At 41.5% G+C, this 26,668-nt stretch overlaps 1 protein-coding gene across 2 annotated transcripts in view; it reads right to left on the reverse strand.

Annotated features, from left to right (window-relative positions):
- The window catches only part of SERPINB1 (serpin family B member 1), a 66,345-nt gene that overhangs the window by 23,575 nt on the left and 16,102 nt on the right, over positions 1–26,668 (reverse strand). For both annotated transcript variants that reach the window (XM_088471801.1, XM_088471800.1), the window contains 3 exons: positions 20,727–20,902; positions 9,858–9,998; positions 7,918–8,035 (listed from right to left, as the gene is read on the reverse strand). In XM_088471801.1, the coding sequence (XP_088327927.1) occupies positions 7,918–8,035; positions 9,858–9,998; positions 20,727–20,894 (427 nt within the window). In that variant the 5' untranslated portion in view covers positions 20,895–20,902. The remainder of the gene's footprint in view (positions 1–7,917; positions 8,036–9,857; positions 9,999–20,726; positions 20,903–26,668) is intronic.

The raw sequence follows: 26,668 nt of genomic DNA on the forward strand, positions 1-26,668 counted from the left end.
TTACCAACACTTCAGTACACTATGTAGACAAAAGTGATTGAACATTGATAGCAAATAGATCAACAAGATTTTATTGACGTCAGTACTTTGTAGATCCACCACGTGCAGTAATTATTACAGACACCCTTCTTGGCAAACTGTCCACAAGCTCCTGGACAACAGCAGGCGTTATGTTTTGCTATTCTGCCTTAAGTGCTGTGACACTGAAGAAGGTCATGTCGGCCTAGAACGCACCCGTAGCTCCAATTCATCCCAGAGGTTCTCAATGGGGTTATGATCTGGACTCTGAGCTGGCCAGTCCATCTGGGTTATTGAATTTTATGTCTAATAGCAATGTGCTTGGACCATCTATGGTGATTACTGCTGTAAAACAAGTCAACTGCACCTTTGTAGTCACAGTCATGCTGACTAAGAAGAACTAATTCACACAAAGAGCCTTCTAAACATAAAGGCAGTTTCTGTAACTGCCATGTAATCTGCCTTAGTGGTGGATAGGGTTACACAGAATTTGATGGCAGATAAGAACCACTTGGCCCATGTAACTGCCATGTAATCTGCCTCAGTGGTGGATAGGGTTACACAGAATTTGATGGCAGATAAGAACCACTTGGCCCATGTAACTGCCATGTAATCTGCCTCAGTGGTGGATAGAGTTACACAGAATTTGATGGCAGATAAGAACCATTTGGCCCATCTAGTCTGCCGCTTTTCATCTTCCACCTTATTTGTTGCTTAGGTCTCTCTTAAAGGATATTTTTATGCTTATCCAAACGTGTTTAAACTGTTCCACCGTCTTAGCTTCAACCAGCTCTGATGGGAGGTTATTCCACTCATCCAGTACCCTTTCTTTGAAGTAATTTATCCTCAAATTTCCTCTAAGTCTACCTCCCTCCAGTTTCAGTGCAAGCCCTCGTGTTCTTGTGCATCTCTTCCTTTGAAGAATGCTTCCCTCCTGTACCTTGTTAAAACCCTTGATGTATTTGAAAGTTTCTATCATGTCCCCCCTCTGCTCCAAACTATACATATTAAGATCTTTTAGTCTTTCAGGGTAAGTTCTGTGCTATAGGCCATGCACGATTTTAGTTGCCCTTCTTTGTACCATCTCTAATGTATTTATATCCTTCTGGAGATATGGTCTCCAGAGCTGAACACAGTATTCTAGATGAGGCCGTACCAAAGACCTATACAGGGTCATTATTACTTCTTTTTTCCTGCTACTGATTCCTCTTTCTATGCAACCAAACATCTGACTTACCTTCCTCAATGCTTTGGTGCATTGTTTGCCTGCCTTCAAGTAATCTGAAATGGTGGCTCCTAAATCGCTTTCCTCCTCTGTATTTTCCAATATAGGTGTCCTTGATACTATATTTAGCCTTTGGGTTATTGAGACCCAAGTGCATGATTTTGCATTTTTTACATTAAACTGTAGTTGCCATGTTCTTGCCCATTCCTGTAGTCCACAGGTTCTCAAACTCGTCCTCAGGACCCCAAACAGTGCATGTTTTCCATGTCTTCTCACAGAATCACAAGTGAGATATTAGCTCCACCTGTGGCTCCTTTAAAATGTGTCAGTGAGTAATGAGTACACCGATGCACCTGCTGGGTGATCTGCAAAACACGAACTGTGTGGAGTCCTGAGGACCGAGTTTGAGAACCACTGCTCTAGTCTACCCAGATCCTCAGTCACTTGTTTTACCCCTCCTGGTCTGTCTACCCTGTTACATACTTTTGTGTAATCTGCAAAAAGACATACTTTGCCTTCAATACCATTTTCAGTATCACCAACATAGATATTAAAAGCACTGGCCCAAGTACAGATCCCTGGTGTACTCCAATGGTAACCTTTCCTTCACGTGAATACACTCCATTTACTACAACTCTCAATTTCCTATTCTGCAACCAAGATCTTATCCACTCAACAGTCAAAGAATCCAATCTCAAGCTTTCTAGTTTGTTTATCATTCTGCGATGTGGGACAGTGTCAAAAGCCTTACTACGGTCTAGATAAGGTACACCTATGCCCCCCTTGATCTATTACTTTTGTCACCCAGTCAAAAAAGTCAATAAGATTTGTTTGGCATGAACTCCCCTGAGTAAATCCATGCTGTTTGGGATCCTACAAATTGTTAGATTTGAGATATTCCACAACTCTTTCTTTTAATAGTGTTTGCATTATTTTTCCCACTACTGATGTAAGGCTCACTGGTTGGTAGTTACTTGCTTCTTCTTTCCTTCCACTTTTGTACAGTGGTATTACATTTGCTCTTTTCCAGTCCTCTGGAATCACTCCTGATAATAGCGACTGGTTCAATAATTCTGTTAGTGGTGTTACCAGAACCCCTTTAAGCTCTTTTAGTATCCTTGGATGTATCCCATCCGGTCTCATTGATTTATCCACTTTCAGTTTTGAGAGTTCTGTTAGGACCCTCTCCTCTGTAAAAGTACTTTCATGTACCTCATTTTTATCAATGCCTCTGCAACTTAACTGTGGCCCCTTTTCCTTATGTAGTGTATGAATACTGAACAAAATAATTATTTAGATGATCTGCTATTTCCTTGTCTCCCTCAATCATGTACTCACTCTCTGCCTTAAATCTTATCATTCCTCCATTTAACTCTTTTCACTTATATACTTAAAAAAGGTTTTGCCCCCTTTATCTACTGACTGGGCCATTTTCTTCTCAGCTTCTGCCTTTGCACACCTAATCACCTTCTTAGCCTCCTTCCTTCTGGCAAGATACACCTCTTTGTCTTTGTCTGGGAATTCTACATTGAAAATCTTTCTGTGATGCCGACTAAGAATCAGATGAGGATGACCATTGTCAGGATACCTGTTTGTACTGGCAGAAGCAGCCATCAGCTGGGCAAGCAGAAAGCAGGTTATACTCTATCAGGGCCGCAACTAGGGGGGGGCTGGAGGTGCACGTGCACCGGGTGAGCCGCTGTACCTGGTGCCAGTGACCTCCAGCCCGGCGCTGCAGAGAGGCTCCAAGCCGGACGTCCGCTGGTAATATTTATTACCAGCGGGCGCCCGGCTCCTTCTCTGCAGCGACGCGGTGTAGCCGGAGCCGGAGGCTGGAGTTCTCTCCCGAACTCCAGCTTCCGGCTCTCCCCACGGGCACTATGGGGGAGACGTCATGACATCTCCCCCATAGTTCCAAGGAGCAGCCGGCGGACCGGACGCGACGCTGGATGCAGGAGCGGGGTTCAAGGTAAGTATTTTTTTTTTTTAATAAGCTGCACTACAGGGGCATTATTATGGGGGCAGGGGCATTACCACAGGGGCATTACTATGGGGGCATAGGCAATAAGGGGCATTAATAATGGGGCATGAGCACTACAGGGGCATTACTATTGGGGCATGGGCACTACAGGGGCATTACCACAGGGGCATTACTGTGGGGGCATGAGCACTACAGGGGCATTACTGTAAGGGCACTACAGGGATATTACTATGGGGGCATGGGCAATATAGGGGCATTACTATGAGAGCATGGGCACTACAGGGGCATTACTATGAAAGCATGGGCACTACAGGGGCATTAATATGGGAGCATGGGCACTACAGGGGCATTACTGTATGGTGGGCACTACAGGGGCATTACTACATTACTATGGGGGTATTAACATATGGGCATTACTATGGGGGCATTACAATATGGGCACTACTGCAGGGGGAATTACATGGGGGGCGCCAAATTACTGTCTTGCCCCTGGTGACAAAAATCCTAGTTTCGGCCCTGACTCTATTTAGAAAGGATAGAATGGGAGGATTAGAGGAGGAGTAGCTATGTATGTGAAAAACAGCATAAATGCTACTGTCTAGCATGACTTTGCCTGTTAACAGCAGTCCATATATTGTTGTCATGCAATTATGCCATTTCTTTATGTATTTCTGATTTCCATTCCTCCCAGTCATTGCTTGACATTGCTTCTTGGATATTCTGGGGTTCACAGAAAGATATTTGCAAACTCCTCATAATATGAGTCAGTTTTCCTTTATTGTTTCTCACAGAACACCCGCTCTGTGTTTAGATATCCACACTAGCAGTCTCTAACTCAGACACGCTTCCAGTTGTCGGCAAATCCATCATAACAAGCTTGTGTTGCAATTCTTTTCCCAGATTCACCTTAATTGGCCCTGTTTCATGAAACACCACATCCTGGATTTTATAATCTATTTGCTTGTAATGTCCCATAGTCTGTATCATTTACTTTCTTGGCAGTATAGTGAAAAAGATTTTTATAACACTGCACAGACTCCACTCGATAACCACCTTGAAAATACAAAATGGATAGATATTCTATCTTAATACTTCATGTATCAAGGAGGTGTGCTACCTACTACCATTGATTATGGACGCAAACAAAAGATGAAAAAGGGGTAGTATAAAGGTGCACTGGTCGAGTAATTGGTAATAAATTGCTAAAAATTAACTTTTATTAATTATATTAAAATGTTATATAATCCCTCAGAAGATTCGTGGACGGCGAAGTATTAAAAATAAAGATTAAAGAATTAAGAATTAAAATGATATGCCAAGGGTCGTGTCACTTGTTTGGGCAGATTCTCCTGTCTACAAGTCAATATTTATGTCTGCAGACAGAGTTTATGCGTTTGTGTTCTTCTGAATGTGAGGTCTCTTTTAAATGTACATGTGGCTCAAAAAATAATAAATATTGTACTGTCCAAATTCCTTGTTGACTTATTTATTTATATCTCATTGACAACAAACACAGTGATAACTCTATGCTACCAGTGAATGTCATATGCAGTTACTAGCACATCTCTACTGGATAGATAATAGCAACTTAGCTACTATCTAGATGTATCCAAAAATGTTGCAATCTGATTCTGCAATATTGGCAACTAATGTATCAGTCTATCTCCACTGTACTCTGGATGTTGATAAGCAATATATCTGATCTATTATTGTTGTCTGTTACCTGCTATTAACTAAACAGAAAAAATAGGCTGACACAAGTTATAACAAGCGTCACCTTCCCATCAGGAATATGATCAGATATAAATTATTCCTTATATGACATATACCTTTATTTGCACAATAATTGTTTTAGTGCTATAAGACTGTTTAGGTATATTAATACGTAATTAATCAGAGTACATTACATCAGTACACATAAATATGGTACTACAGTATCATTCTATGCCTGTTATTATATAGCCAGGGGATATAGGTTGACACAAATGGTGTCAAGCATCATCTTCTCACTCAGGAAGTATGGACCGATATAGATTATTTCATATCTAACATATGCCTTTATTGGTATAGTAATTAATTAGATGTTTATTAAACTGCTTGAATCACTGGTTCACCGCTCTTTAACATAATGCGTTAATCACGTTTATTAGCTTTTAAAACAAAGACTGCTAGAGCCTATGCTGGCACAGTAATTAATTGGGTGTTTAATAGACCGCTTGAATATGTTTATTAATCATAAGTTCACCACTCATTAATTCAAATTGTGCACTAATCATATTTATTAGCTTTCAAACAATATATAGGGCCAAATGTAATAGGGTGTCAGTTTAGAAAATGTGAGAGTTTAGCAGTAAACTTTCACATTGGTTGAGTTTTATCTTCAAAATGGGAAAACATCTGAATGAGATTTTAAATCTTGAGAGTTTTTTAAGTCTAAAAAAACATGCAAGTTCGCTCTGTTACTTTGTTTTTGGACTCTATTACATTGGCAAAGTTTAAAAAGTGTCAGAAACTCTCACTTTTCTAAACTCTCACCCTATTACATTTGGCCCATAGTATGTGTTTCTCCAGAGCATATTACAACAAAGCTCCTAGATGCCTCAGTTATTTAGGAGAATTTCACAGAGTCAGTTAATTATAATCACATTAATTGACAACAGAATGGCACAGTGATTAATTCAGTGCTGTTAAACTGCTTAGTTATATTTATACATCACTGGTTCCCCACTGTTAACTTCAAATAATAGGACAGTCGCGTTTATTAACTCTAGGTAATATACATATATTTTCCCAGAGCATATTATATAAATGTTCCTGTATGCCACAGTTTTTTAAGAGGATTTCTCAGCATTCATTACTTTATTCTAATCACATTCATTGACATCAGACAAACATATGCTCTGCCGCGGCACATTACATCAGTGCTCATGGATGCCACAGATCATATTGGTGCTTATCATTGTGTTTTAGACATAAAACATGAGACAATATAACATTTGAGCCTCGGAGTTTGCTGCCCAACATGCATAAATTATTTAAACCATAATCGGCATGATATCATTGCATATAGTGAACGGGGTCCTTGGCATAGACCCGATGCGCATTTCGCCTGCGGCTTTATCAAGGAATCAAAGCGTTTGGGTGTAGGACCCCCGGGGCTGGTCTGGCTGGGCCTCCTCAGGGCATCACCACTTAATACACATAGTTGCTTTTCACATCACCTGTTATGTTTGTATTTTATTCATGTAATATTTCACATATATTTTAACCCCGTTTTCAACACTTATCAATTAGTCTAACACATCTATACTTTACACTGCCCTGTCACTCTTTTTCCATTTTTCATGTGATGCCCTTGGGGGGTCCTGGGCTGGACATTTTCGGGGTGCACTGCACTCCGGATGTGAACCCCTTAGTGTTAGGGACTGCTAGTGACAGAGAAGCCGTGACGTGGCCTAGCAGCTTCCCATGTATTTGCAAATGCATGCAACCAATATCTCTGAATTTCTATGACCATATAGTCTTCATATATTGTTGCAAGTATTATTCAGTGTGCTGAGGAACAATAGGGGGTTAAATCCCCCTCCTTTTTCTACTTAGTATGACCCCTCCCTTTCATACACCTGATTAGTACTGCTAGACTGATTGAGCAGCTTTTGATTACAATAGGTACCAGCAGAATATGAAATGGAGGTTAGTCCATTTTTGAAGGTTCGTTGGTAACAACAGTAACACACAGTGGTAACAGCAGGTTCTAGTACTACACAGCCATGCAGCATTATGATACTCAAAACAATAATGCACACAGGATAGCGCATATGCCATGATGTCATCCTTCCAGTGTTACAGCACAGTAGAGAAGGAGACAGAGCAGGAGCACCTACCTTTCAAACAAGCATTAGGTTTTCCTTTAAGTTTAAGGATAGACTGACATTAAAAACAGTGTTGAAATTCTGACCATTTTGACATTTCATCAGTGTCGACTTGGTGAATGTTGATATGGTCAATGCAGACACAATGATATAGACATAATCTATCAAAACCCATGTGAATTTATATGTCTGTATTTATCCCGTTTTAGGCAGTAGGTATCGGTGGCCCTCTCTAAGTGTTTACTTCTATAGCCACTCATATCAATGACTCTATGCCACTGCCCCAAGTCCCAGTAAGGATGCGAGGATCATTGACTGTGTTGTTCAATCGATGAAGCCACCCTTTCCACAGCACGGACTCTAAGTAAACTGAACTCTGAAGTAAGTCTTTTTGTATCTTCATTCTTGACCCCTCTCTTCCCTCAGTGCACACAACCTTCCTCGATAGTTCCCCCACCATGCAGCTCCTCTACTGTCTAATTACTTGTTCAGTGCTGCACAATTCACTACCCCCTACTGTTAACTTTGGTTAGTGATAACCCCTCCGCTGCATAATTTAAATTAAGACGGTCTATTTAAAATGTAATTAATCTTCTCAATTCAGATTAACTGAAAGCCTGGCAGCTTGTAGTTGCATCTCATGCGACCATGCCAGGTTACAGATTTAGTGTAACCACTGAAAGCTGTTACCTGTACCTGTAACATATTTGGACATCTGGACCTACATTTCCTAGGCTTCAGTACCTGGTGTTGCCCCTTTGGCAGAAATAACCTGACATCCTCCATGTAATATTACAAATTAATTCAAATACCATACTAACCTTTTGTCTGTTCTGAACCCCATGTGTTGATTTCCTTTCTAGCAGCTTCCCATGCAGTTATGAAATCAACAGTGCCCAGTTTAGCATGGTAAAAACTTTGGAGAGAAGATAAAAATTCCTGACAAGAAATGATAACACAGGTTATCAGGTGACTTACAACTAAACTTTGTATTTCTCTTAAAGACAAAACAGTTTGGGATAAGCTAATAATTATGTAATAGTAGCAAGTCTGCCAGTCATCACTGTCTCCTTGTTTAGTTAGGGAAGAACCTCCTTCCGAACATGGCGACAAGAGTGGTGGATGGGAGCATAGTCGATGTGATTACTTTAGTATAAATCTTCCAGTAATTCAATGTTGATTAATCAGTGTATGATACTTATTAATGTCAAACACAGGCTTTACTTGTTAATTCACTATTTTTAAACTCTGAAAGTAGTTTTCTAAATTGGACTTAGAAAGGAAAGTTTAAACAGCGCTAAGTTTGCATGGGATGTAGTCGGCATTCTGGCGTGCGGGATGCCGACGGTCTGAATACCGGCTCCAAAATCACGACAGGTCGGGATCCCGGCAGCAGTATCCGGACCGCCGGCATCCCGAAGGTAAGTTTCAGGGTGTTAGGGTGAGGTTAGGGTTAGGTAGCTGGGTTAGGGTTAGGCATTAGGGGGAGGGTTAGGGTTAGACACCGGATAGGGAGTGTTAGGATTAGGGTGCGGGGAGGGGGAGGTTAGGTTTAGGCACGGGGGACGGAGGGTTAGGATTAGGGTAGGGGTTAGAAAAGTCCTCACCGTCACTTCCTATTGGTGTCGGGATTCTGGCTGTCGGGATGCCGCTGTCGGTATTATGACCAGCAGCATCCAGGCAGCCGGGATTTCATACCCAACCAGTATAAAAACACACACACATTATATATATATATATATATATATATATATATATATGCAGTCTGGATCCTGATGAAATTAAAAGTCACTAATGCAGATGGAGAATAATGAATATAATTTATTAACACTCTTTGAATCTCTTGATTCTGTGGTATGTAGGTTAGCAGCTTACTGCAATAAGTGATCCTAGTTGAACCCACTTAATCTCAAGGGTAAAGTAAATTGTACTTTTTTTGTGGGTCCTACTCTCTACAGATTCCAGTCTTGTGCTGACTGACCTATGGTTAGTTGGTCTCACACTGTGTCCCCCCCTGCTATTGTGCCACCAGCCCTGGCTGCTAAAGCCAAGTGCTGGTTAGTGGAAAATATATGAGGCCCTACGTTCTTTGTCACCCCATTTATTTCACTACCAGTTTAGACTTTAGGCCTAGTGCTTTCCATCAATTTGCAGGAGTACCCAACACCATATTTTATTTTTTCACAAAAAATATATAGAAGGCTGTACAGATCCTAGTCTTGTGGCAGGACTGCAGCTGGTATGAAACCTATCCCTTGGTAAATCTGGTTATTTGTATACTTCTAATGGGGAAAAATCAGGATGGAGTTTTCTTAAAGTGTGGTTTAGCAGTATTTTTGTGATGGGATTCAGTTTAGTAAATCAGTGGGATCCAATATTGACAGATAAATGACGCACCGGTATTGTAAACCTGACATTTCATAAATTTACCCACAAATACCATAAATAACAAGTCTAATGTGTGATGCAATAGATTTAGGTGCAATATTTAAGTCTTTAGTTCAATGTGACTGGCTTAGAGACTTGTAATTAAAATGTAAATGATGAAATTATAAAAAATAAACTAACCGTTATAACAGATGTCTTCACTTTGCTAATATTTGACAGTGGTTTTGATTTTAGTTTTGGGCACAATCACTTTTATCTAATTCATTATACACTATTGTGTGTGCAAAATAAATATTACTTTGTTCTCTGGAAGAAAAAAAACATACAAACAATATGCAACAAAAAAAATAAAAGAACAAACTGGTTGACTTACAGTTTGGAAATTGAATGACTTTTCTCCAAACAACTGGTTAGCCAGATGCAAGACATAGGAGGAACTGGATTTCTTATTGATCTGAGTATCCAGAGTTTGGAAGTTTGGATGAAGATCTTTAATTCCATCAAAATGCAGAGCCTAAATATGCAAAGATAGAAATGTCATACTTTTATTTAAATATGGTGGAGACTGTGCTTAGATGTGATGGTATGAGTGTGACACTAGGTAGGTATGGGATGTGCTGCTGGTGAACAAAAAAAAAAAAAAGAGTCCTTTCAACCTGTGTGGAATGTGACACATAAAATATGGAAAAATGTACCAGTGCTCACTGATATCTCTACACAATTTACTAAATTACTACGGACAAAATAATCATGCAATAGGCACATAATATGAATAAAAATACAATATACTTTATTAATGAGTAACATGAACAGATGGCTAGCGATATGCATAAGTGAAACAAAGTCATATGGTGCAAGTGAGTTGAAGCTTGCAGTCAACAACTGTTCCAATGAAATAAAGGCAGCCGTATAGGCAGTACACATTGAAAACCCAAGGTAAAACACAGATAAGTAAATAATTAAAAATAACAATGAAGGTCAAGGGATATTTAGTTTTTAAGGATAGCACAAGTAAAAAAAAAAATTAAAAAATTGTTTAAAAAAAAGTATGCTTTTCTCATTATCAGTAGAAGAGGTCCATCATGGACAAGATATGTAAACTCCCGATATGTTTTGTCCAGTTTATAGACTTCAATGTGTAGTCTATCATACGAATTCTGTGATATTATTATAAAAAATATGGTTTTAATTCAATTTTGTCTTAGAGACATTCTTATGGTGATTAAATGGTATATACAAGCACTTGGCACTTCATATTTAATCACATGGTTTGTTTTGATTTATAAACACTATTGCATATTAAGCACCTTTAGACACTCTTTTTATCCATTAGCACTGCTATATTTTGATTTTCTAGGGCAGACTCCCACTGCCTCATTATTTTTGGATCGAGCTGACATCCTGCTATATTTGGGGGTGCATTTAAAGCCATCACACATCTACATAGTTATATTTGAAATCACCTCCTTAAAAGATATATTACTATAAGTGGCGCTGTGGTCATTCTTTGTTTGCACAGGTCTATCTCAGTGATACATTTATTCTGCCCATTTATGAGTGCAAAGTTACAACCTTTATTAAGAATACTTGTCTTTGCGGTTTCATCAATGTGGTTTTACTGAAGTTGAATATTCCTTTACATTCTAAAATCTCTTCACCTTCTCCCTTCTTCTTCATCTTAATTCCTCCTCTCATTCCTCGTCCGAGTTTGATTATTTGTTTCTTCTCATCACATTTTGATGAGTGTTTCTTCTCAGGACAGCCCTGAATGGTCTGCCCTGTAAGAAGTCTGTAGAGACACGCTTATATTATATATCATACCAGGCACTGACCGTTCCACAACATGGACCAGAACTAACAGTGCAGCCTGTCAGCATAGGAGTTATGTGCAGCAGGGACTCAAGGACTTACAGGGAGATGTAATAAACCTTTGAGAGAGATAAAGTGAAGAAGTAGCCCATAGCAACCAATCATCTTTTAGCTATCATTTATCTAGCACAGATTATAAAATGACAGAAGCAGATTGGTTGCTATGTGCAACTTCTCCACTGTATGTCTCTCTAAAGTTTGATACACATCTCCCTTTGAGTGAATACTCTCACATTTCCCTATTGTCCTAGCCTGTTTCTGTTCTCTGGTACTTGGTACTGCCTTGTCAGTATATGTTTCATGTTGTATAACAGTATTAGACACCTCTTTTAGGGGAATCAGTATGTATTACCGCCAGCCACATGGCCGGCGGTTCAAATTCCGAAGCTGGAAGCCCGGCAGGTGTGAAGATCCCGACAGCGGATTTAGGTAAGTAATGCTGACCCTCCCCCTCCCTAACCCTCCTTTAGGGGTGCCTAACCCTAACCTCCCTCCCTAGTGCCTAACCCTAACCCCCCGCTAAGTGCCTAAACCTAAACCCCCCCGTCTCCGCAGCCTAAACCTAAGTCTCCCGGGAGGGTGCATAACCCTAACCCTGGGGGTGCCTAACCCTAACCCCCCCCTTCCCCTAGCCTAACCCTAACCCTCACGGGGGGGTGACTACCTCTTAGTCCCCTGGGAGCCCTGAAACTTAACCCTCCCCCTGTGCGGCTGTCCACGCCCGGCTTACCTTCATTCGGTATGCCGGGCATTGGGCTCCCGGCGTAGGTCTAATGACAGGCGTCGGGATTTCGACGTCTGTCATTAGTACCCTTCCGGGATTTGACAGTCGGGAAGCCTGACTGCATCCCCTTTTAGGTATACCTGTCTAAATTTATTTACACATTGTTTGCTACAGATGTTTTTATTACACCTATGCATAAAGCAAACCCTTTGTTCATGTGAATCATTAATACATTATCTTGTACTTTTATTCATAATATTTGTCTATTTCATAATTATTTTGTATGTAGCAGTTTAGTAAATTATCAAGAGGTAAAAGGAGTGATGGTACATCTTTTGCATACTGTGTATACTCTTATTTAAAATTAGATTGCTTCTTAACTATACTGTAATGTTCATGAAGTACAGTACATAAATTATATTTTAACTAATTTTAAAATTAATTCAAAACTGTACAAAAATAAATAGAAGTGCTTAGATTTCCACCACGGTGTGCAGGCTGGAGTAACATGACCAAATTTGCAGAGGAAGAGTTTGCACAGAAGTAGAGGAAGAGTTGGGTACAGTGAAAGTATACCTACTGAGGTATGGGGCATGCACACCAGTGCACCTCATTTTGCGAAGCAGTTCAGAGCAAACTTATTATAATGAGGTGAGGGCATTCCTTTCTGCATAGTAGAGAGCATGGCTGTTCGCACTTTGCTCACAGGTTGCAGAGGCATTGGGTGGCAGAGTTGTCTCTATAGGGGCCTTTTTTCTTTTTTACATACACCATCCACTAGAACTCAGGAATTTGAGAAGAGCTCCAGGATCTGTCAGTGTGAAGCGTAAAGCCTGTGGGAGGAAGCAGCTTACTGTTTGTGTAAGCTGAGCCTGTTACTATGGCAGCGGGAATACACACCCACTTGTTGTAGTGGAAACCAGCATAGGCTCTCTGGGAGTGAGAGGCAGGAGTTATTTTAAGGAATTGGAGAAATAAGTGAGACCCATTTTACCTTTCTAATTGTACTTTCACAAAGAAATCCCCAACATTTCTAGATGCCGTTTATTGCAATAAAAAGCTTTGCACAAACAAAAGAGACACATAATAAAAACAGTTTTGGTGCCTCATCACTCTCATGACTTAAGACTAAACTTAAAATGGATAATAGACATTAGATAGAAGGTTAAAGTTTGTTGTAAAGCTTAAAATTTGTACAGTGTACTTTTAACTTTTGTTCACCAATCCTCACATAATGGTACCCTTTTACTTCTGGGAAGCATTTAATGAGTGCAGAAAAACAGTGTTTTGCATTGTTCATCTGGTCTTCTGCGTAACCTACCTCCAGATTGTCAAAGATATACATACTGTACATATCTACTGTACATGCAGAAAGCACCTCTTGAATATCTTAAATTGTGTTTCTGTACTCAGTAAACAGACTACATATAGCTTAATAAGTAGAATGCTGACAAACATGGTCATTACGATTGGCTGTATTTTTTTTATTGTACACAACGTCTGCTGAAACATTTAGGAAACATTTTTAGATGACTAATACCTTCACTGCTGAGGATTTTCCCACCCTTTGCTGAGGTAATTTTTCACATTTGTGCTCGGCACATTCCAACATCAATATCAATGATTTTTGTATGTGGTACCCAGACAAATTATACATTTGTATTTACAGAAAATACCATTAGTCTTTTTACACTTTCTAACCTGTAAAAAAAATGGTAAATGGGTAAAAACTTTTTTTTTTATTTCAATTTCAAGGAAGGGAACCTAAAGGAAACATGTTTTTAGTTTAGTTTCATAAACACCACAAAGAAATACTTTGTGGTTCTTGTTTCACTAATAATCCACCTTTCAAAAATAGTAAAATAGGATGTGTAGGTTTTGGCAAAAAATCTGCACTTGACATGAAATGCATTTTTTTTTCTCAATTTAAACACTTCTTATGTGTAGGAAGGATACGGTAATCTACCTCAATCTATCACCATTTTATAAACTAGACAACCTACAGTACTGCATTAAATAAGGGACCTCTTTTTTATCTGACACAAGATGGGGGAGTTATGAGATTTAGATCTCCTCCATTTGTGGAAAATAAGTGGTTTTTTTAATTTTTTTTCTATAGTGTTTTAGTTATTGTCTGATGTCTTTTAACCATCAAGTGAATGGGAGCTCATCAATCCCCATACCTACATCTCCCTGCTGTGAGACATTATTCTAAGCCATCTACGTGCCACGTGGTCAAGTTTCAAACAGCCGTGGCTTTCACATTACAACCTCTGCCGGCTGCCTAAACTTCCATCTAGCTGCGGCATTCTCATCATCTCCTACCGGCTTATTGGCTTATAACTGCAACAGCGGATCTGGTGGATTATCACAAGGAGAGTCGTGCACTAACTGAGGCTGCCGTCTATACAGGATTATGAACAGAGGCTATACCAAATCACAATATCCAGGAACAATTTCCTGGTCCAGTGCATCCTTATACTAATCTAGGAATTTTATTTATGAGTCTCTCCGTTTTAGCCTTCTGCTGAACTTCCAGACAGCATTTAAGCATTTAACTATTGTTTATAATTGAGGTTATTTGTATTCCTACTCCCCTGGGCCTGTGTATTAATATTCTGTCTAGTTCTGATACATTTGGGTCACAATGTAATTCATTGACTGAATATTGTTACTTTGATACATCATTTGATCTGTACTGCCAATTTTCTTATTCTAGTTTCTAAAGGCTCATTACAGCCCAAATGGTCTTATGTAACTTTTGATTTAATTCTCCTTGGAGTTTTGCAATTATTTTTATTTATGTGAATGGTTTCCTGTAATTGGCACCTTCACCCTAGATATTTCTTTGGTTCAAGACCACAAGGTGATTGACAAGCAGGGTACCATACTATGGCACGTAATGCCATTCTACCAACATACGGAAAATGTAGGTTTTCTATAGCATAGGGTAACATTGCCTGGTGATCACAAGTGATAACCAAGCAATAAGTACCAAGTCGCTCCAACATTTGAAAGAGATCTCCCTTTTTCAATAATGGGAGCTCCTTTACAATTATCAGAGATATCTGGTGCAGTCCCTCCATTTCCGACAGCAGCCGCAACCCCCATAGGTTTTCCATGGAGGATGTGATTCTGTCAGATTTACCAAGCTCTGGAATGAGAAGCATTCTGGAATATGGCCCCCACATCCAACACCATCTAAAGATGGTGCTGTGCTGCTGTAGTCACTGGGAGAGGGTTCCGGAGGGACTCCCCCCGGGGATGGCTGTGGCGCATGCGTGGTCTGTTGTAAGGAGTAAAGAGACTGCTGACGCGTTCACTTCACTCATCACAGGGACGGGCTCCTTTTAGAGCCCCTGTGGGTGCTCTTTAATACATTTGGCTGGTATGATCGCATACTGCAATGTGATCATGGGTGCTAGAATCGAGCCCAGATCGCATTGAGTATGTGATCATTGATAAATGGGCCCCTAAGTCACTACTGGCTTATATATCTAGCTGACGGTGGGTTGATGGAACTGAGGGCCACAGAGTTGGTCACAAGTGTAAATATGCAAATCCTTTGCAACAAGTGTAGGCTGATGCACACTGATGATTAGTAGCATTAGTACTAGCAATAGGGGCGGGCACGCCACAAGATGTATAAAACTCTGCATACAAGCACACACAAAGTGTGAGCATATGCACTCAAATTCTGTCTAACTCAGCATCAGACCCAGAGGGAGGAACTCTCTCTATCTCATAAGCAGGTGAGTGCTGGCACTGATCAAAACCAAGACAACTCATAAAAATTACAATCAATAAATGCCGTTAGTAATGTATTGATTGTAACTGGTAAAGTCCCTCTCTGTCTAAAACCAAATAAGAATATTACGGACTTCACACAAAACATGCATTTATGTGAACCTTAAATACGATCTGCTGCATATACGACAACAGTATAAGCAAAATGGTGACCATTTTATATTGGTAAAAGGAATATTAAATGATCATTCCACTTACATTAGCAATTAGACCCCACATATGCCCTTCCCCCATTAGAAATATTTTGGTTCTGAGATTTCTACCAAGGATAGTTATTTTAACTGTGCGATCACCATGGATAATTTTCTTCTGATGCTGATTGGCCCCATCTACCCTTCTGACTTTTTGGGTTTTAAGCAGGAGGTGTCAAAAAAGTTTCCACTATGACGCCGCCATAACACACAACCAGGGCTGTAACTAGGATGGTGCGGCAGGTGCCGCCACAAAGAGCGCAGTGTGCCCTTGGGCGGAACCGGCTGTCCGCTGCAATTTATATTAGTAGAGGTACACCCAGCTCCATTCCTTCACTGCAGCTCTGCCCTACCGGCTGCGCCTCCACCAGCTGAGCACTAAGAGCTATGCCTCCCCCAGCCGAGCACTCGTAAGGAAGCCGACTTCAACACTCAGATTTTTCTGTATGGACAGGAGAGACATTATAACGTCTCTCCTGTCCAGTCTCCACATAGTGGCAAAAATGAAGAGTGAGGAATTGTTTATCTGAACGCACAGGCAGCGTCCAGTACAGTGACAGATAGAGCCACACTGTCCGCCCTCAGTCCACTCCAGACACGGTTGTCAGTCTCTGTGCCTGGTCAGAGTATTATTGACCAGGCGAGTGCTGACTACATATGGTAGAGAGCTCTGTTGAGGAAGAGGGTGAGGGGGATAGGGGAGGGTAATTCTACTTGGTGGCATAAAGTGTAAGGGGAGGAATTTTACTGTGTGGCATAATGTGTATGGAGCTTTACTACTGAGTACATAATGTGTAAGGGGCATTACTACTGTGTGGCATGATGTGTAAGGGGCATTATTACTGTGTAGCATGATGTGCAAGGGGCATTGTGTGTAGTAATATGTATGGAGCATTACTACTGTGGTCATAATGTGTGAGGGGCATTACTACTATATGGCATGATGTGTAGGGCATTACTACTGTGTGGCATGATGTGTAAGGGGCATTTCTACTGTGTGGCATAATGTGTAAGGGACATTACTACTGTGTGGAGTAATGTGTAAGGGACACCACTGCTATGCACCTTAAAGTGTATAAGGGACACTACTATGTAGTGTAATGTGAATAAGGGGCACTACTGTGTAGCTTAAGTTACCTCACAGCATGCAGCTCTGAGCCCAGGGACAGGCCGCACCATGTATCACAGTGACAGGGACAAATAGGTTCCTGTTCTGTCTCTGTGCATTTCCTGCTCCTTCTGATTGGTCATCCATCAATCAGCAACACAAGTGCCTGCTTACTGCTGGAGTGTCCCTGGCCCAGAGACAGAAAGTCTGCAGTGACAGAAATGTGTATGTAGTATGAGATGAGGTGGCCACGTGGCCACAAATGGCTATAGTCGGATCGCAGATGCATCAATTATTAGACCACCAGGACTCTTACTGTGGATGAGGCGGCCCCGGAAGCACATGGCACCCTGCCCCCCAGCCCAGTCTGCCCCTGTCACATAGGCACAGCCATCTGGTAGTCACTTAAAAAAATTCCCTTAACACTGCCTCAGGACGGCTGGATAACTAACAAGCTTCTTTAATTAAGCTGTACAACCACCACCAACATTAATAAGGTCTTCATTTTATTACCCAGCTGCCAAATGGATTTTTCACCTCCAAGTCCTTGTGCTCTAGGCTGCAGCCTAATCAGCCTAATGGGCCACTATTACTTGCTATCTTTCAGAGGTACACATAGGCCAGGTGTACCAATAGTGGCCTAATGTTATTTAGCACTTGCTAGGCATCACTTAGTATCCCTTGGTGCAAATGCCAGTAAATAGAATGACTCTTTATAGTAGGGTAGGGATTTAAAATCCATTTTGGGGACAAAATCACCAAAGATATATGACCATTTTGAAACCACCAACAAAACTGGTCAATCTGCACCCTGGTGTTTGTTTTATAATTAAATTATAGTTAACAGGTAAAAATAAAAGACCTTAGGACAGTGGTTCCCAAACTGTGCACCGTGGCACCCTGGGGTGCCTCAGGACACTTGCAGGGGTTCCTCAGGTTGGTGGTCCAGCACCAATACAAATTATTTATGGTCAATGTAATGTAAATATGTGGACAAACAGAAGCGCAAACCATTCCCCATCACATAACTGTACCTAAGGATGACAGGTAAGCACAATTTACTTCAATTTATACAGTACATTACATTTATTTCTGAGTTTCTCAATAACAGACTTTTGGCCCAGGGGTGCCGCAAAAACAATTCTGATACTCTAGGGTGCTGTAGTTCAAAAAAGTTTGGGAACCCCTGCCTTAGGACAATTAAGCTGCATTAAAATTATCAGTACAGTGTGTTTTCCTAGTCAGATATTTGTCTTGTTTTTCTCTTCTGTGTTTCAACTTTTATTCTTATTTAAACAAAAAAAGTGATTTATGTGATATCGGAAATGGTGGAGAATTTAATGACATTGGTGGATGTTAAATGTTAAACAGTATCAATGTTTATGCCCTTAGAAATAAATAGAAGTACAGTATATAAATTAATCAGTGCTCTGTGACATTAGAAATTCCCTTGAAGATCACTTAGTCAAGTGATCTGATTAACACAGTAAATTCATCAATTTATCTTCAACCAAAACGAACTTTGTTGCCAAAAGTATATGTTTATGATGTGAATGTACAAAGGTCGCCTGATACGGAAGTCACTTTTACAACATGCTTATCACTAATCATTGCTCTGGTGCTGGTTGTCATGCTGTGACTGATAACTGGTCATTCCCAAAGACAATAAACCGATATTACCTATGACACTAATCAAGCACGAAGAGCCACATAGTGCTTTTGCTTGTAATCATATTAGGATAAACTGCACCTGTAACAAAATCCATACTATGTATATGCAGAGGCCTCTGATAGCGATAGAACATACCACCTTTTACTTGCTTGAATATCTCATCAGAAGTATCTATGGACATCAATCCTCTGAGTTACCCTATGCGTGCTATGAATGTCTGTCGAAAGTCAGCATACACAGATGCAGTCGATGGCCAAGACTTCCTCGAAATGCTCGTGACTCACCTGTGTTTGTCTAGCTACCCCCCAATGTTACCTCCCATAAATGCTCACTGCCTGTCACTTACTCTGCGTCTAGTTTTTCCCTGCGACCACCATGCATAATCAATGTCGGCGTAGTGCGTCGCATACGCAGTACAGGAAAACGCTCAACTCCTGCAAACATTGCCATTGTGTCCATCTATGAATCAGGTCTTATATCATGCAATGCAAATAAAATAGATTTACATTTATATTTACTTTGTCAGCCAACATTAAGCTAAACCGATTGTGCTTAGTACTGAAACTGGTTTTGTTTTTAAAGAGACAAACTAGGCAGTTACTAAGGCATTATGGGCCTGATTCTGAGTCATTTGCAACAGCGTCTATTGGCAGATGCACGTCTACGGGTTTATGCAAATGCAGCTACATACATGTTATATACATCTGTGTGGCCGAATGTGCAAGTACTGAGATGTCCGTACACGTTGTAATACCGATTGGTGTGTCCTTATATGCCACTATCAGTCGCACCATCAAAAAGTGCACCAGTCGTATGGGAGGTGCAGTTTCCTCGTCTGACCAAGGCCTCCTATGGTTCCAGTTGTGCATCTGGGTACGCAGCAGCTTGCACTGACACGCCCGCAACATAGTCATAACACGCCCTGTGAACGGACCACTTGTGCGTGTACTACTAGCCACCTCCCAATCATCGCTCAGGAACACCCATCACTTTTTCGCCACATTTCTGCAGGGTTGTCTTAACAGCAGTGGGGGCCCTTGGCAAAGCAATGCACTGGGGCCCCTACCCACCCATTCACGGGAAAAAAATTTAAGTGGTCAATAAAATTAAACCCTACTGCATGCCCATTAGACCTCCCACACATGCAGAGAGACTCTGGGCCTGATTCAGAGCCGGACGCTATTTGCGCTCGCTCGTTCAGAAAAAGCGGCCAGCTATTTAAATTGAGCGCTCGCTCTTTGCGGTTTGTTGACGCCTCTATGTCTGAGCCAGCGAACGAAAAATTAACTTGCTATTTTGTAAAGACGCCCCTTTGCCGTTCGCATCACATGTCATCTCCGGTATTTATTAGATTAATCGGGTACATCGAAAGGCATCTGAACTGCTCGCAGTGCTTGTGGTAGGTTTTTCTTACCGCTATCATTGCGAGCAGTTCAGGCTAAACGACAACCAAGTGACGTGGTCGATGACGCTCCTTTACTAATTATGCACTCCCATTAAACGCCCTTTTGACCGTTAGGCACACCTGCGTTTGTATCTCCATTCCCCCGTTTTCAAGCACCTTCCCCTGTTACCACCCACAAACGGTACATTCTGTCAGTCAAATTAGCAGCCCCTCGCTGTTTTGCGAGTGCACGATTTCCGACCGCAATGACTGGTTTGTGCATGCGCATTACGACCCATACGCATGCGCAGTTGTGCAAACATCGCTCAGAGCGAACGAGCGGCTGTGAATCAGGCCCTGTGTGCGGATTGCGTGCGGCTCATAATCAGACCCTACATCCTTTGTGGCAGGAGTTTCCTAATTTAAGATTATTATTTATTTTTGCTATTGTTATTATTTCCTCTTAGGCTGGCCAGATGTTACTCACCTTTGATACTTGCTCAGCAGTTTTACCCTTAGTCCCCATGTAGACCATGGCTAATGCAGTGGAGATACTTAGAGGAGAGTAGAACATATTTCCAGTAGGGTTACTTTGACTTAATATCTTAAACAAGTCAAGTGAGAATCGGGTGCAAGCAGAACTTAGTTCCTCCATTCTAGTACCTGAAACCAGAAATAGAATATAAACCAGCAACAGAATATAATCATTTAGTACATATACTTCTAGCTGTAAAACTAATAGGTAACAATATTTTACTGTGTCCATACTACACTACTCCAGTCAGCTATGTGAGCCATCCCTTTGCAACTTTAAATACTTTAGCTGCATACACACACAACGATTTTTTGAACGATTATCGTTAAACGATATCGTTTAAAAAAATCGTTCACTTTCAAACGATGTCCGATTATTGTTCATGCGCATTCACGTTTGTAGTTTGTAGTTCAGTCAGACTTGTCAACTCAATGATTTTCATTAAGTTAATATGCAAAAATCATTTGTAGTTCAAAAAAATCGTTGATAACACTTTAAAAAATCTGACAGATAATCTGACAGAAAATCGTTCATAAAATCGTTCATAAAATCGTTGGTAACAAAATCGTTGTGTGTGTATGCACCTTTTGATACCATTTACTCAGGGTTTATTCACACAGGCAAATGTAGTACAGTCACTTCTAGTTTTAAACAAATGATAAAGATTAGGAAACAGATTAAAAGTAAAGAGTCTAGATTAGAACAGCAACATCTCTATTTAGAGAAGAAGTCTTGGAAGGATGATGAAAAGTGTGAGGATTAGTTAAGAATTGTGACTTATAGCTTTTGCAGAAACGTCATTGACAGTGGCGTCTTATTGACCTGGAGCCAGGCGCTGTACTGTGATGTTCTTGTGCAGTGCATGGTCCCGGTCACTGAGGAGTAGAGATGTGCGCCGACCCCATGTTTTGGTTTTGGGTTTGGAACTGGATCTCCCCTGATTTTGGATCTGAATCTGGTTTTGGATTTTTTTCCTCCGTGTTTTGGTTTTGGATCTGGATTTTTTCTTTAAAAATCATAAAAACAGGTAAAACCACATAATTTGGGCCTGTTTTTGTTCCTATAGTATTATTATCCTTAATAACAATAATTTTCAGGCATTTCTAGGCATTTTTAACCACCTCACAGCTCACAATATTGATTTCACTATTTTTCACCAATATAGGCCAAAGGCTGCAGCGAGCTGGCTGGCTAAAGGCAGCAACAGAGCAGCAGCTGCACAAACACACAGCAGTTTAAAAAAATATCAGACATCTATGAAACATTGCCACACAGCAGTGGCAGACAGAGTGGCAGTTTAATAAACTATAATAATGTCAGTCGGCAATGCCCCAAATTGTGCCAAATGTAAAGGAAAGAGGTGCAAGATGGAATTGTCCCTCCCACCCACTCTTATGTGGGATATTAAAAAGGACATGCACAGTTTAACAAACCAAGCACTTTAGCCACTAGGACTGACACTTTCGTGGCTGAACTCCTTGGTTTGTTTGGGCCCCACAAAATATTTTTTGGAAGGACTACCTTCAATTATTAAGGAGGAGGTTGATGATGAGGGTGTTGGTGATGGAGATTGCATGTTATGGTCCAAACTGCTCTTAGCTGATACTGGACTGCTTGTTATTAATTTACAAATTATAATTTTGTTAAACAAATTGCATGAACTCGCTGCAAATGACGTAACAGGGAGGAGGTGCCTAGATGCTTAACGTCCCTTCCTCTTCTAACTTTGGCTTTACAAATGGAACAGATGCCTTCACAACTGTTGTGTCAGAATTTAGATTAAAATAATTCCACACCCAAGATGTTGCTTTTCTGGCTTTCTTTTTATCATTAGCAAGAACTGCTGCCACTGGAGGCTGATTTACGCAAACCACATCCTTATCATCAGCATCCACATTAGCGTCAGATAGGACACAAATTTCCCCCTCATCCTCCTTTTGCACTTTCTCCACACTATCATCCTCATTTTTTATTATTTCACCATCTAATACTAGCACAGCCATCATGGCGACAGTGATCTGCTGTGAAACTGGGTGACAGTTGTTATACTTACTTCCTCTATCAAAGGACTGTTTAATAGTCAATTGTTTTTTAAAATTACTTCCAATCACAAATGAGGATGTAGGTGATGATGCAGGTGTTGGTGTTGGAGATCGAAGGCGCTTGGATCCCACAGAGAGGGACCAGGTAGATGACACTGGACTTGTTACGTTTTGAGTTTTGGAACTTGGCGACATACACTTAGATATTTCATGAATGCGCTCCAAGTGACGTAACAAGGAGGAGGTTCCTAGGTGGTTTAGGTCCCTCCCTCTACTCACTCTTGTATGGCAACGGGCACATATGGCTTGACAACTGTTGTCCGGATCGGAATGGAAATAATTCCACACGTGAGAAGTAGATTTTTTTGTCTTTTGTCCCGGCATGACAACAATGGGCTTTGGCTTTTTCAAACCATGGGCAACAGCTGTTGCCTTACTTACACAAAGGGCATCTTCGGCATCAACATCCTCATCACCATCATCTTCATCATCAACATCCTCATCATCCTTAGCGCCTTCTACTACCAAAATATCCTCCTCCTCCATGTGCAATTCCACAGAACCATCCTCAATGAATACGTGTGCAAGATGTTGACTGCCCTTCCCCACATTTACAGAGGGCACACAAATGTTGGAACTTGGAGGATCCTCCAGTACTAGTATTTAGGTCACGCTCACAAATGGAAACCGCGGACACACTTGCACTCTCCTCGGGGATTTGTGATTTCGATTTCTCAGGGCACACAGTTGGTTTTCCCGGAGTTGTCTTAACAATTTTCACATTTGTAATTGGACCTCCACCACTACTACTACAAGCAGAAGGGCTATCAGCAGTCTTCATAAAGAAAGACCAAGGCCTTATCCTTTCCTTTCCACTTTGTGTAGTGAATGGCATATTGCCAATTTTTTGCTTATCTAAAGACAAATATCCTTTCAAATTTCTTTTCTTTACTTCAGTAAAACTTGCTTTACCATATCGATGGCATGACTTAAGCCCTGGGGCTTTGGCCTTCATAGAGGACGAGGAAGTTGACGGCCTTGCACTGCTGGCGACAGCTACAACATGTGGTTCTTGGCCTTGCTCATGTGACAGCCCTCCATATTTTCTGCAGTCTTGAAGCAGTGTCACAATCACCAATAGTGTTGCCAAGGTGCGGTTAAAAAATTCACACACATGCGCACACACAAAAATATTAGAAAAAAAGACAAATGATGATTTTTATTTTTTGTCAGCCCAGAGCACCGATTGATCACGACTGGAGTCGGGTAGCACAAGGTTGCAACTTGCGTTGCTGGCTGGCTCTTAGGCTTAACCGAAGTAGTGCACAACAGCCACGAGCACACAGAAGAAAAAAATATAAGAAACTTTTATTGTTTTTATTTTGGAGAACGTCTGGAGTTGGGCAGCACAAGGTTTTTGCAACGTGCGTTGCTGGCTGGCTCTTGTGCGCTACTGCGGTTAAGCCTAACACCCATGAGCACACACAGAAGAAAAAAAATATAAGACACTTTGATTGTTTTTTTTTGGAGCACAACTGTAGTCGGGCAGCTCAAGGTTGCAACATGCATTGCTGGCTGGCTTTTGTGCGCTACTGCGGTTAAGCCTAACACCCACGAGCACACACAGAAGAAAAAAATATAAGATACTTTTATTGGGTTTTTTATGGAGCACGACTGTAGTCGGGCAGCACAAGGTTGCAATGTGCATTGCTGGCTCTTGTGTGCTACTGTGGTTAAGCCTAACACCCACAAGCACACACAGAAGAAAAAACTATAAGACACTTTGATTGTTTTTTTTTTTACTATTTTTTTGGAGTCCAGAACTTGGGCCCAGAGATGGACACAGCAAAAGCCCAGGGTGCAGCAGACAGCCCAGATGGATCAGCAGACAGCACAGTGACAGCACTGTGACCAGAGACCAGAATGGATCAGCAGACAGCACAGTGACAGTACCGTGACCAGAGACCAGAATGGATCAGCAGACAGCACAGTGACAGCACTGTGACCAGAGACCAGAATGGATCAGCACCAGCCCAGGACACAGCAGATATCACCAGCACCTCTCCCAGCCCTACACTACCCACCCTCCCTGTTCAGTCTCCACAGCCGAAGTGAAATGGTGTCCATCGCGTGGTCCCTTATATACTACATTGATCATAGAGACGAAAGCTCGCGAACCACGAGATTTCAGAATCTATCGTTTTGCCTCGGTTTCTTGGATCAGACTCGGTTATACTAAATTCGGGTGGGTTCGGAACTCTAGAATCCGAACCCGCTCATCTCTACTGAGGAGGAGTCAGCAGTGTGGGGAGAGTCTCTGGGTATGCTGGATACATAAATCCGTGGGCTTTGCCCACAAGGCCATGTCCCCTTTTCAGCAGTAGACGCCGCTGATCATTGAAGATATATTTTGAGCGGTTTCACTGGAAATTAGATTGTACAGTATGGTAAAGGATTAGTGTAACGTGGTAATGAATTATCTAACATTAATAGTATAATAATAATAATAATAATAATAATAATAATAATATAATGTAGGTATCTGACACATGGATATAACTGCAGACACTCAGAATTACCTCTACTCTCTAAAGTTTCTCAGAGACTGTGTTATGGAAGAATAACATTTCAAGATGGAATCTTATTAAGATTTATTATGCACATACGTACAGAGCAACAAAAGTCAAGGATGCAAGCTAAGTATCCTAAACTTCAAGTTTGATTATAACACATGGTCGTCAAAGTATCTCATATATGCCTCTTATGGCAGCCTCCCAATGTCATGAGTATCTGTCTTCTCACCCATTAGGGTGAGCATATATAAATCCCACTGTTTCTTGCAGTCCTTATCCAGTTTTGCTGAGAAAATGAGCTTTAAATATCACCTGACATCACAACCTGGATCTTGACTTTGCTGCTGTTTGAACTTGTTTCAATTCTGCCTCTCCACATGGTACCGTGTATGATTAATATCAGCAGCCTCTTGCTGAGACTCTTTGGCACTGTCACCTGGAAGCAAAGGGCCTGATTCAGACCCACTCGCGAGCGGCTGTCCGCTCGCAAGTGGGTCGATGGTGCGCATGCACGAGACGCGATGAGCGAAGGACTTTCCTTCGCTCGTTGTGTCTGATCAAAGGGGGCGTGCTGTCGATGTTGATTGACAGCACGCCCCCTTTGGTGGGCGTGCCGGGGGCGTGCCTCCCAGACGGGGGCGTTCCCAAGGGAACGCCTACCGTCTGAAGCCGGCCCCACTGACATCACTAGTGATGTCAGTGGGAGTGATTTTGGCTCTGATAGAGCCAAAATCACTCCGGGCCTTGCGGTTGAGAAACTCAACCGCAGGCTCCGGCTCGCAGTGGCGATGGTCGCGATGGTCAAGACCATCGCGACCATCAACCTGCACGCTCGTATAGGCTGTGGGTGGTGACCCACAGCTATACGAGCGTCCAGGAGGACGCTCCATAATTATGGAGGTGGGCCCTGATTCAGAGCGAGCGCTCTGGTCAGAGCGTCCGGCTCTGAATCAGGGCCAAAGTCCACAGTCTTAAAAGGTCTTCTGATGAAGACATGAGTCCAACAGCTCAGTGCCCAAAGGAGCCAGTGCTGTTTATGCATGTCTAAGGCAGAATTAAGTTTCACCAGGCTGGGCTTTCCCTGACATTGTTTGCATCTGATGCGACCAGTCAGAGACGCCATGTGGGCGGCTATTGGAAGAGAATAATCTTACTGTAGCTGCCAGTCTCAGAGGGACCTACTGGCCCCTCTGCAGCTTTGGATTTTTCCCCAGTGTCTGCTGATCACTGCTGGGCATATTGATCAGCCAGCCTGGCCCCCCTTCCCCACCCAGCTGCA

This window comes from Taudactylus pleione, unplaced genomic scaffold (genome assembly GCF_031769625.1).
Source record: "Taudactylus pleione unplaced genomic scaffold, aTauple2 ptg000116l, whole genome shotgun sequence".
Lineage (NCBI taxonomy): Eukaryota > Metazoa > Chordata > Amphibia > Anura > Myobatrachidae > Taudactylus > Taudactylus pleione.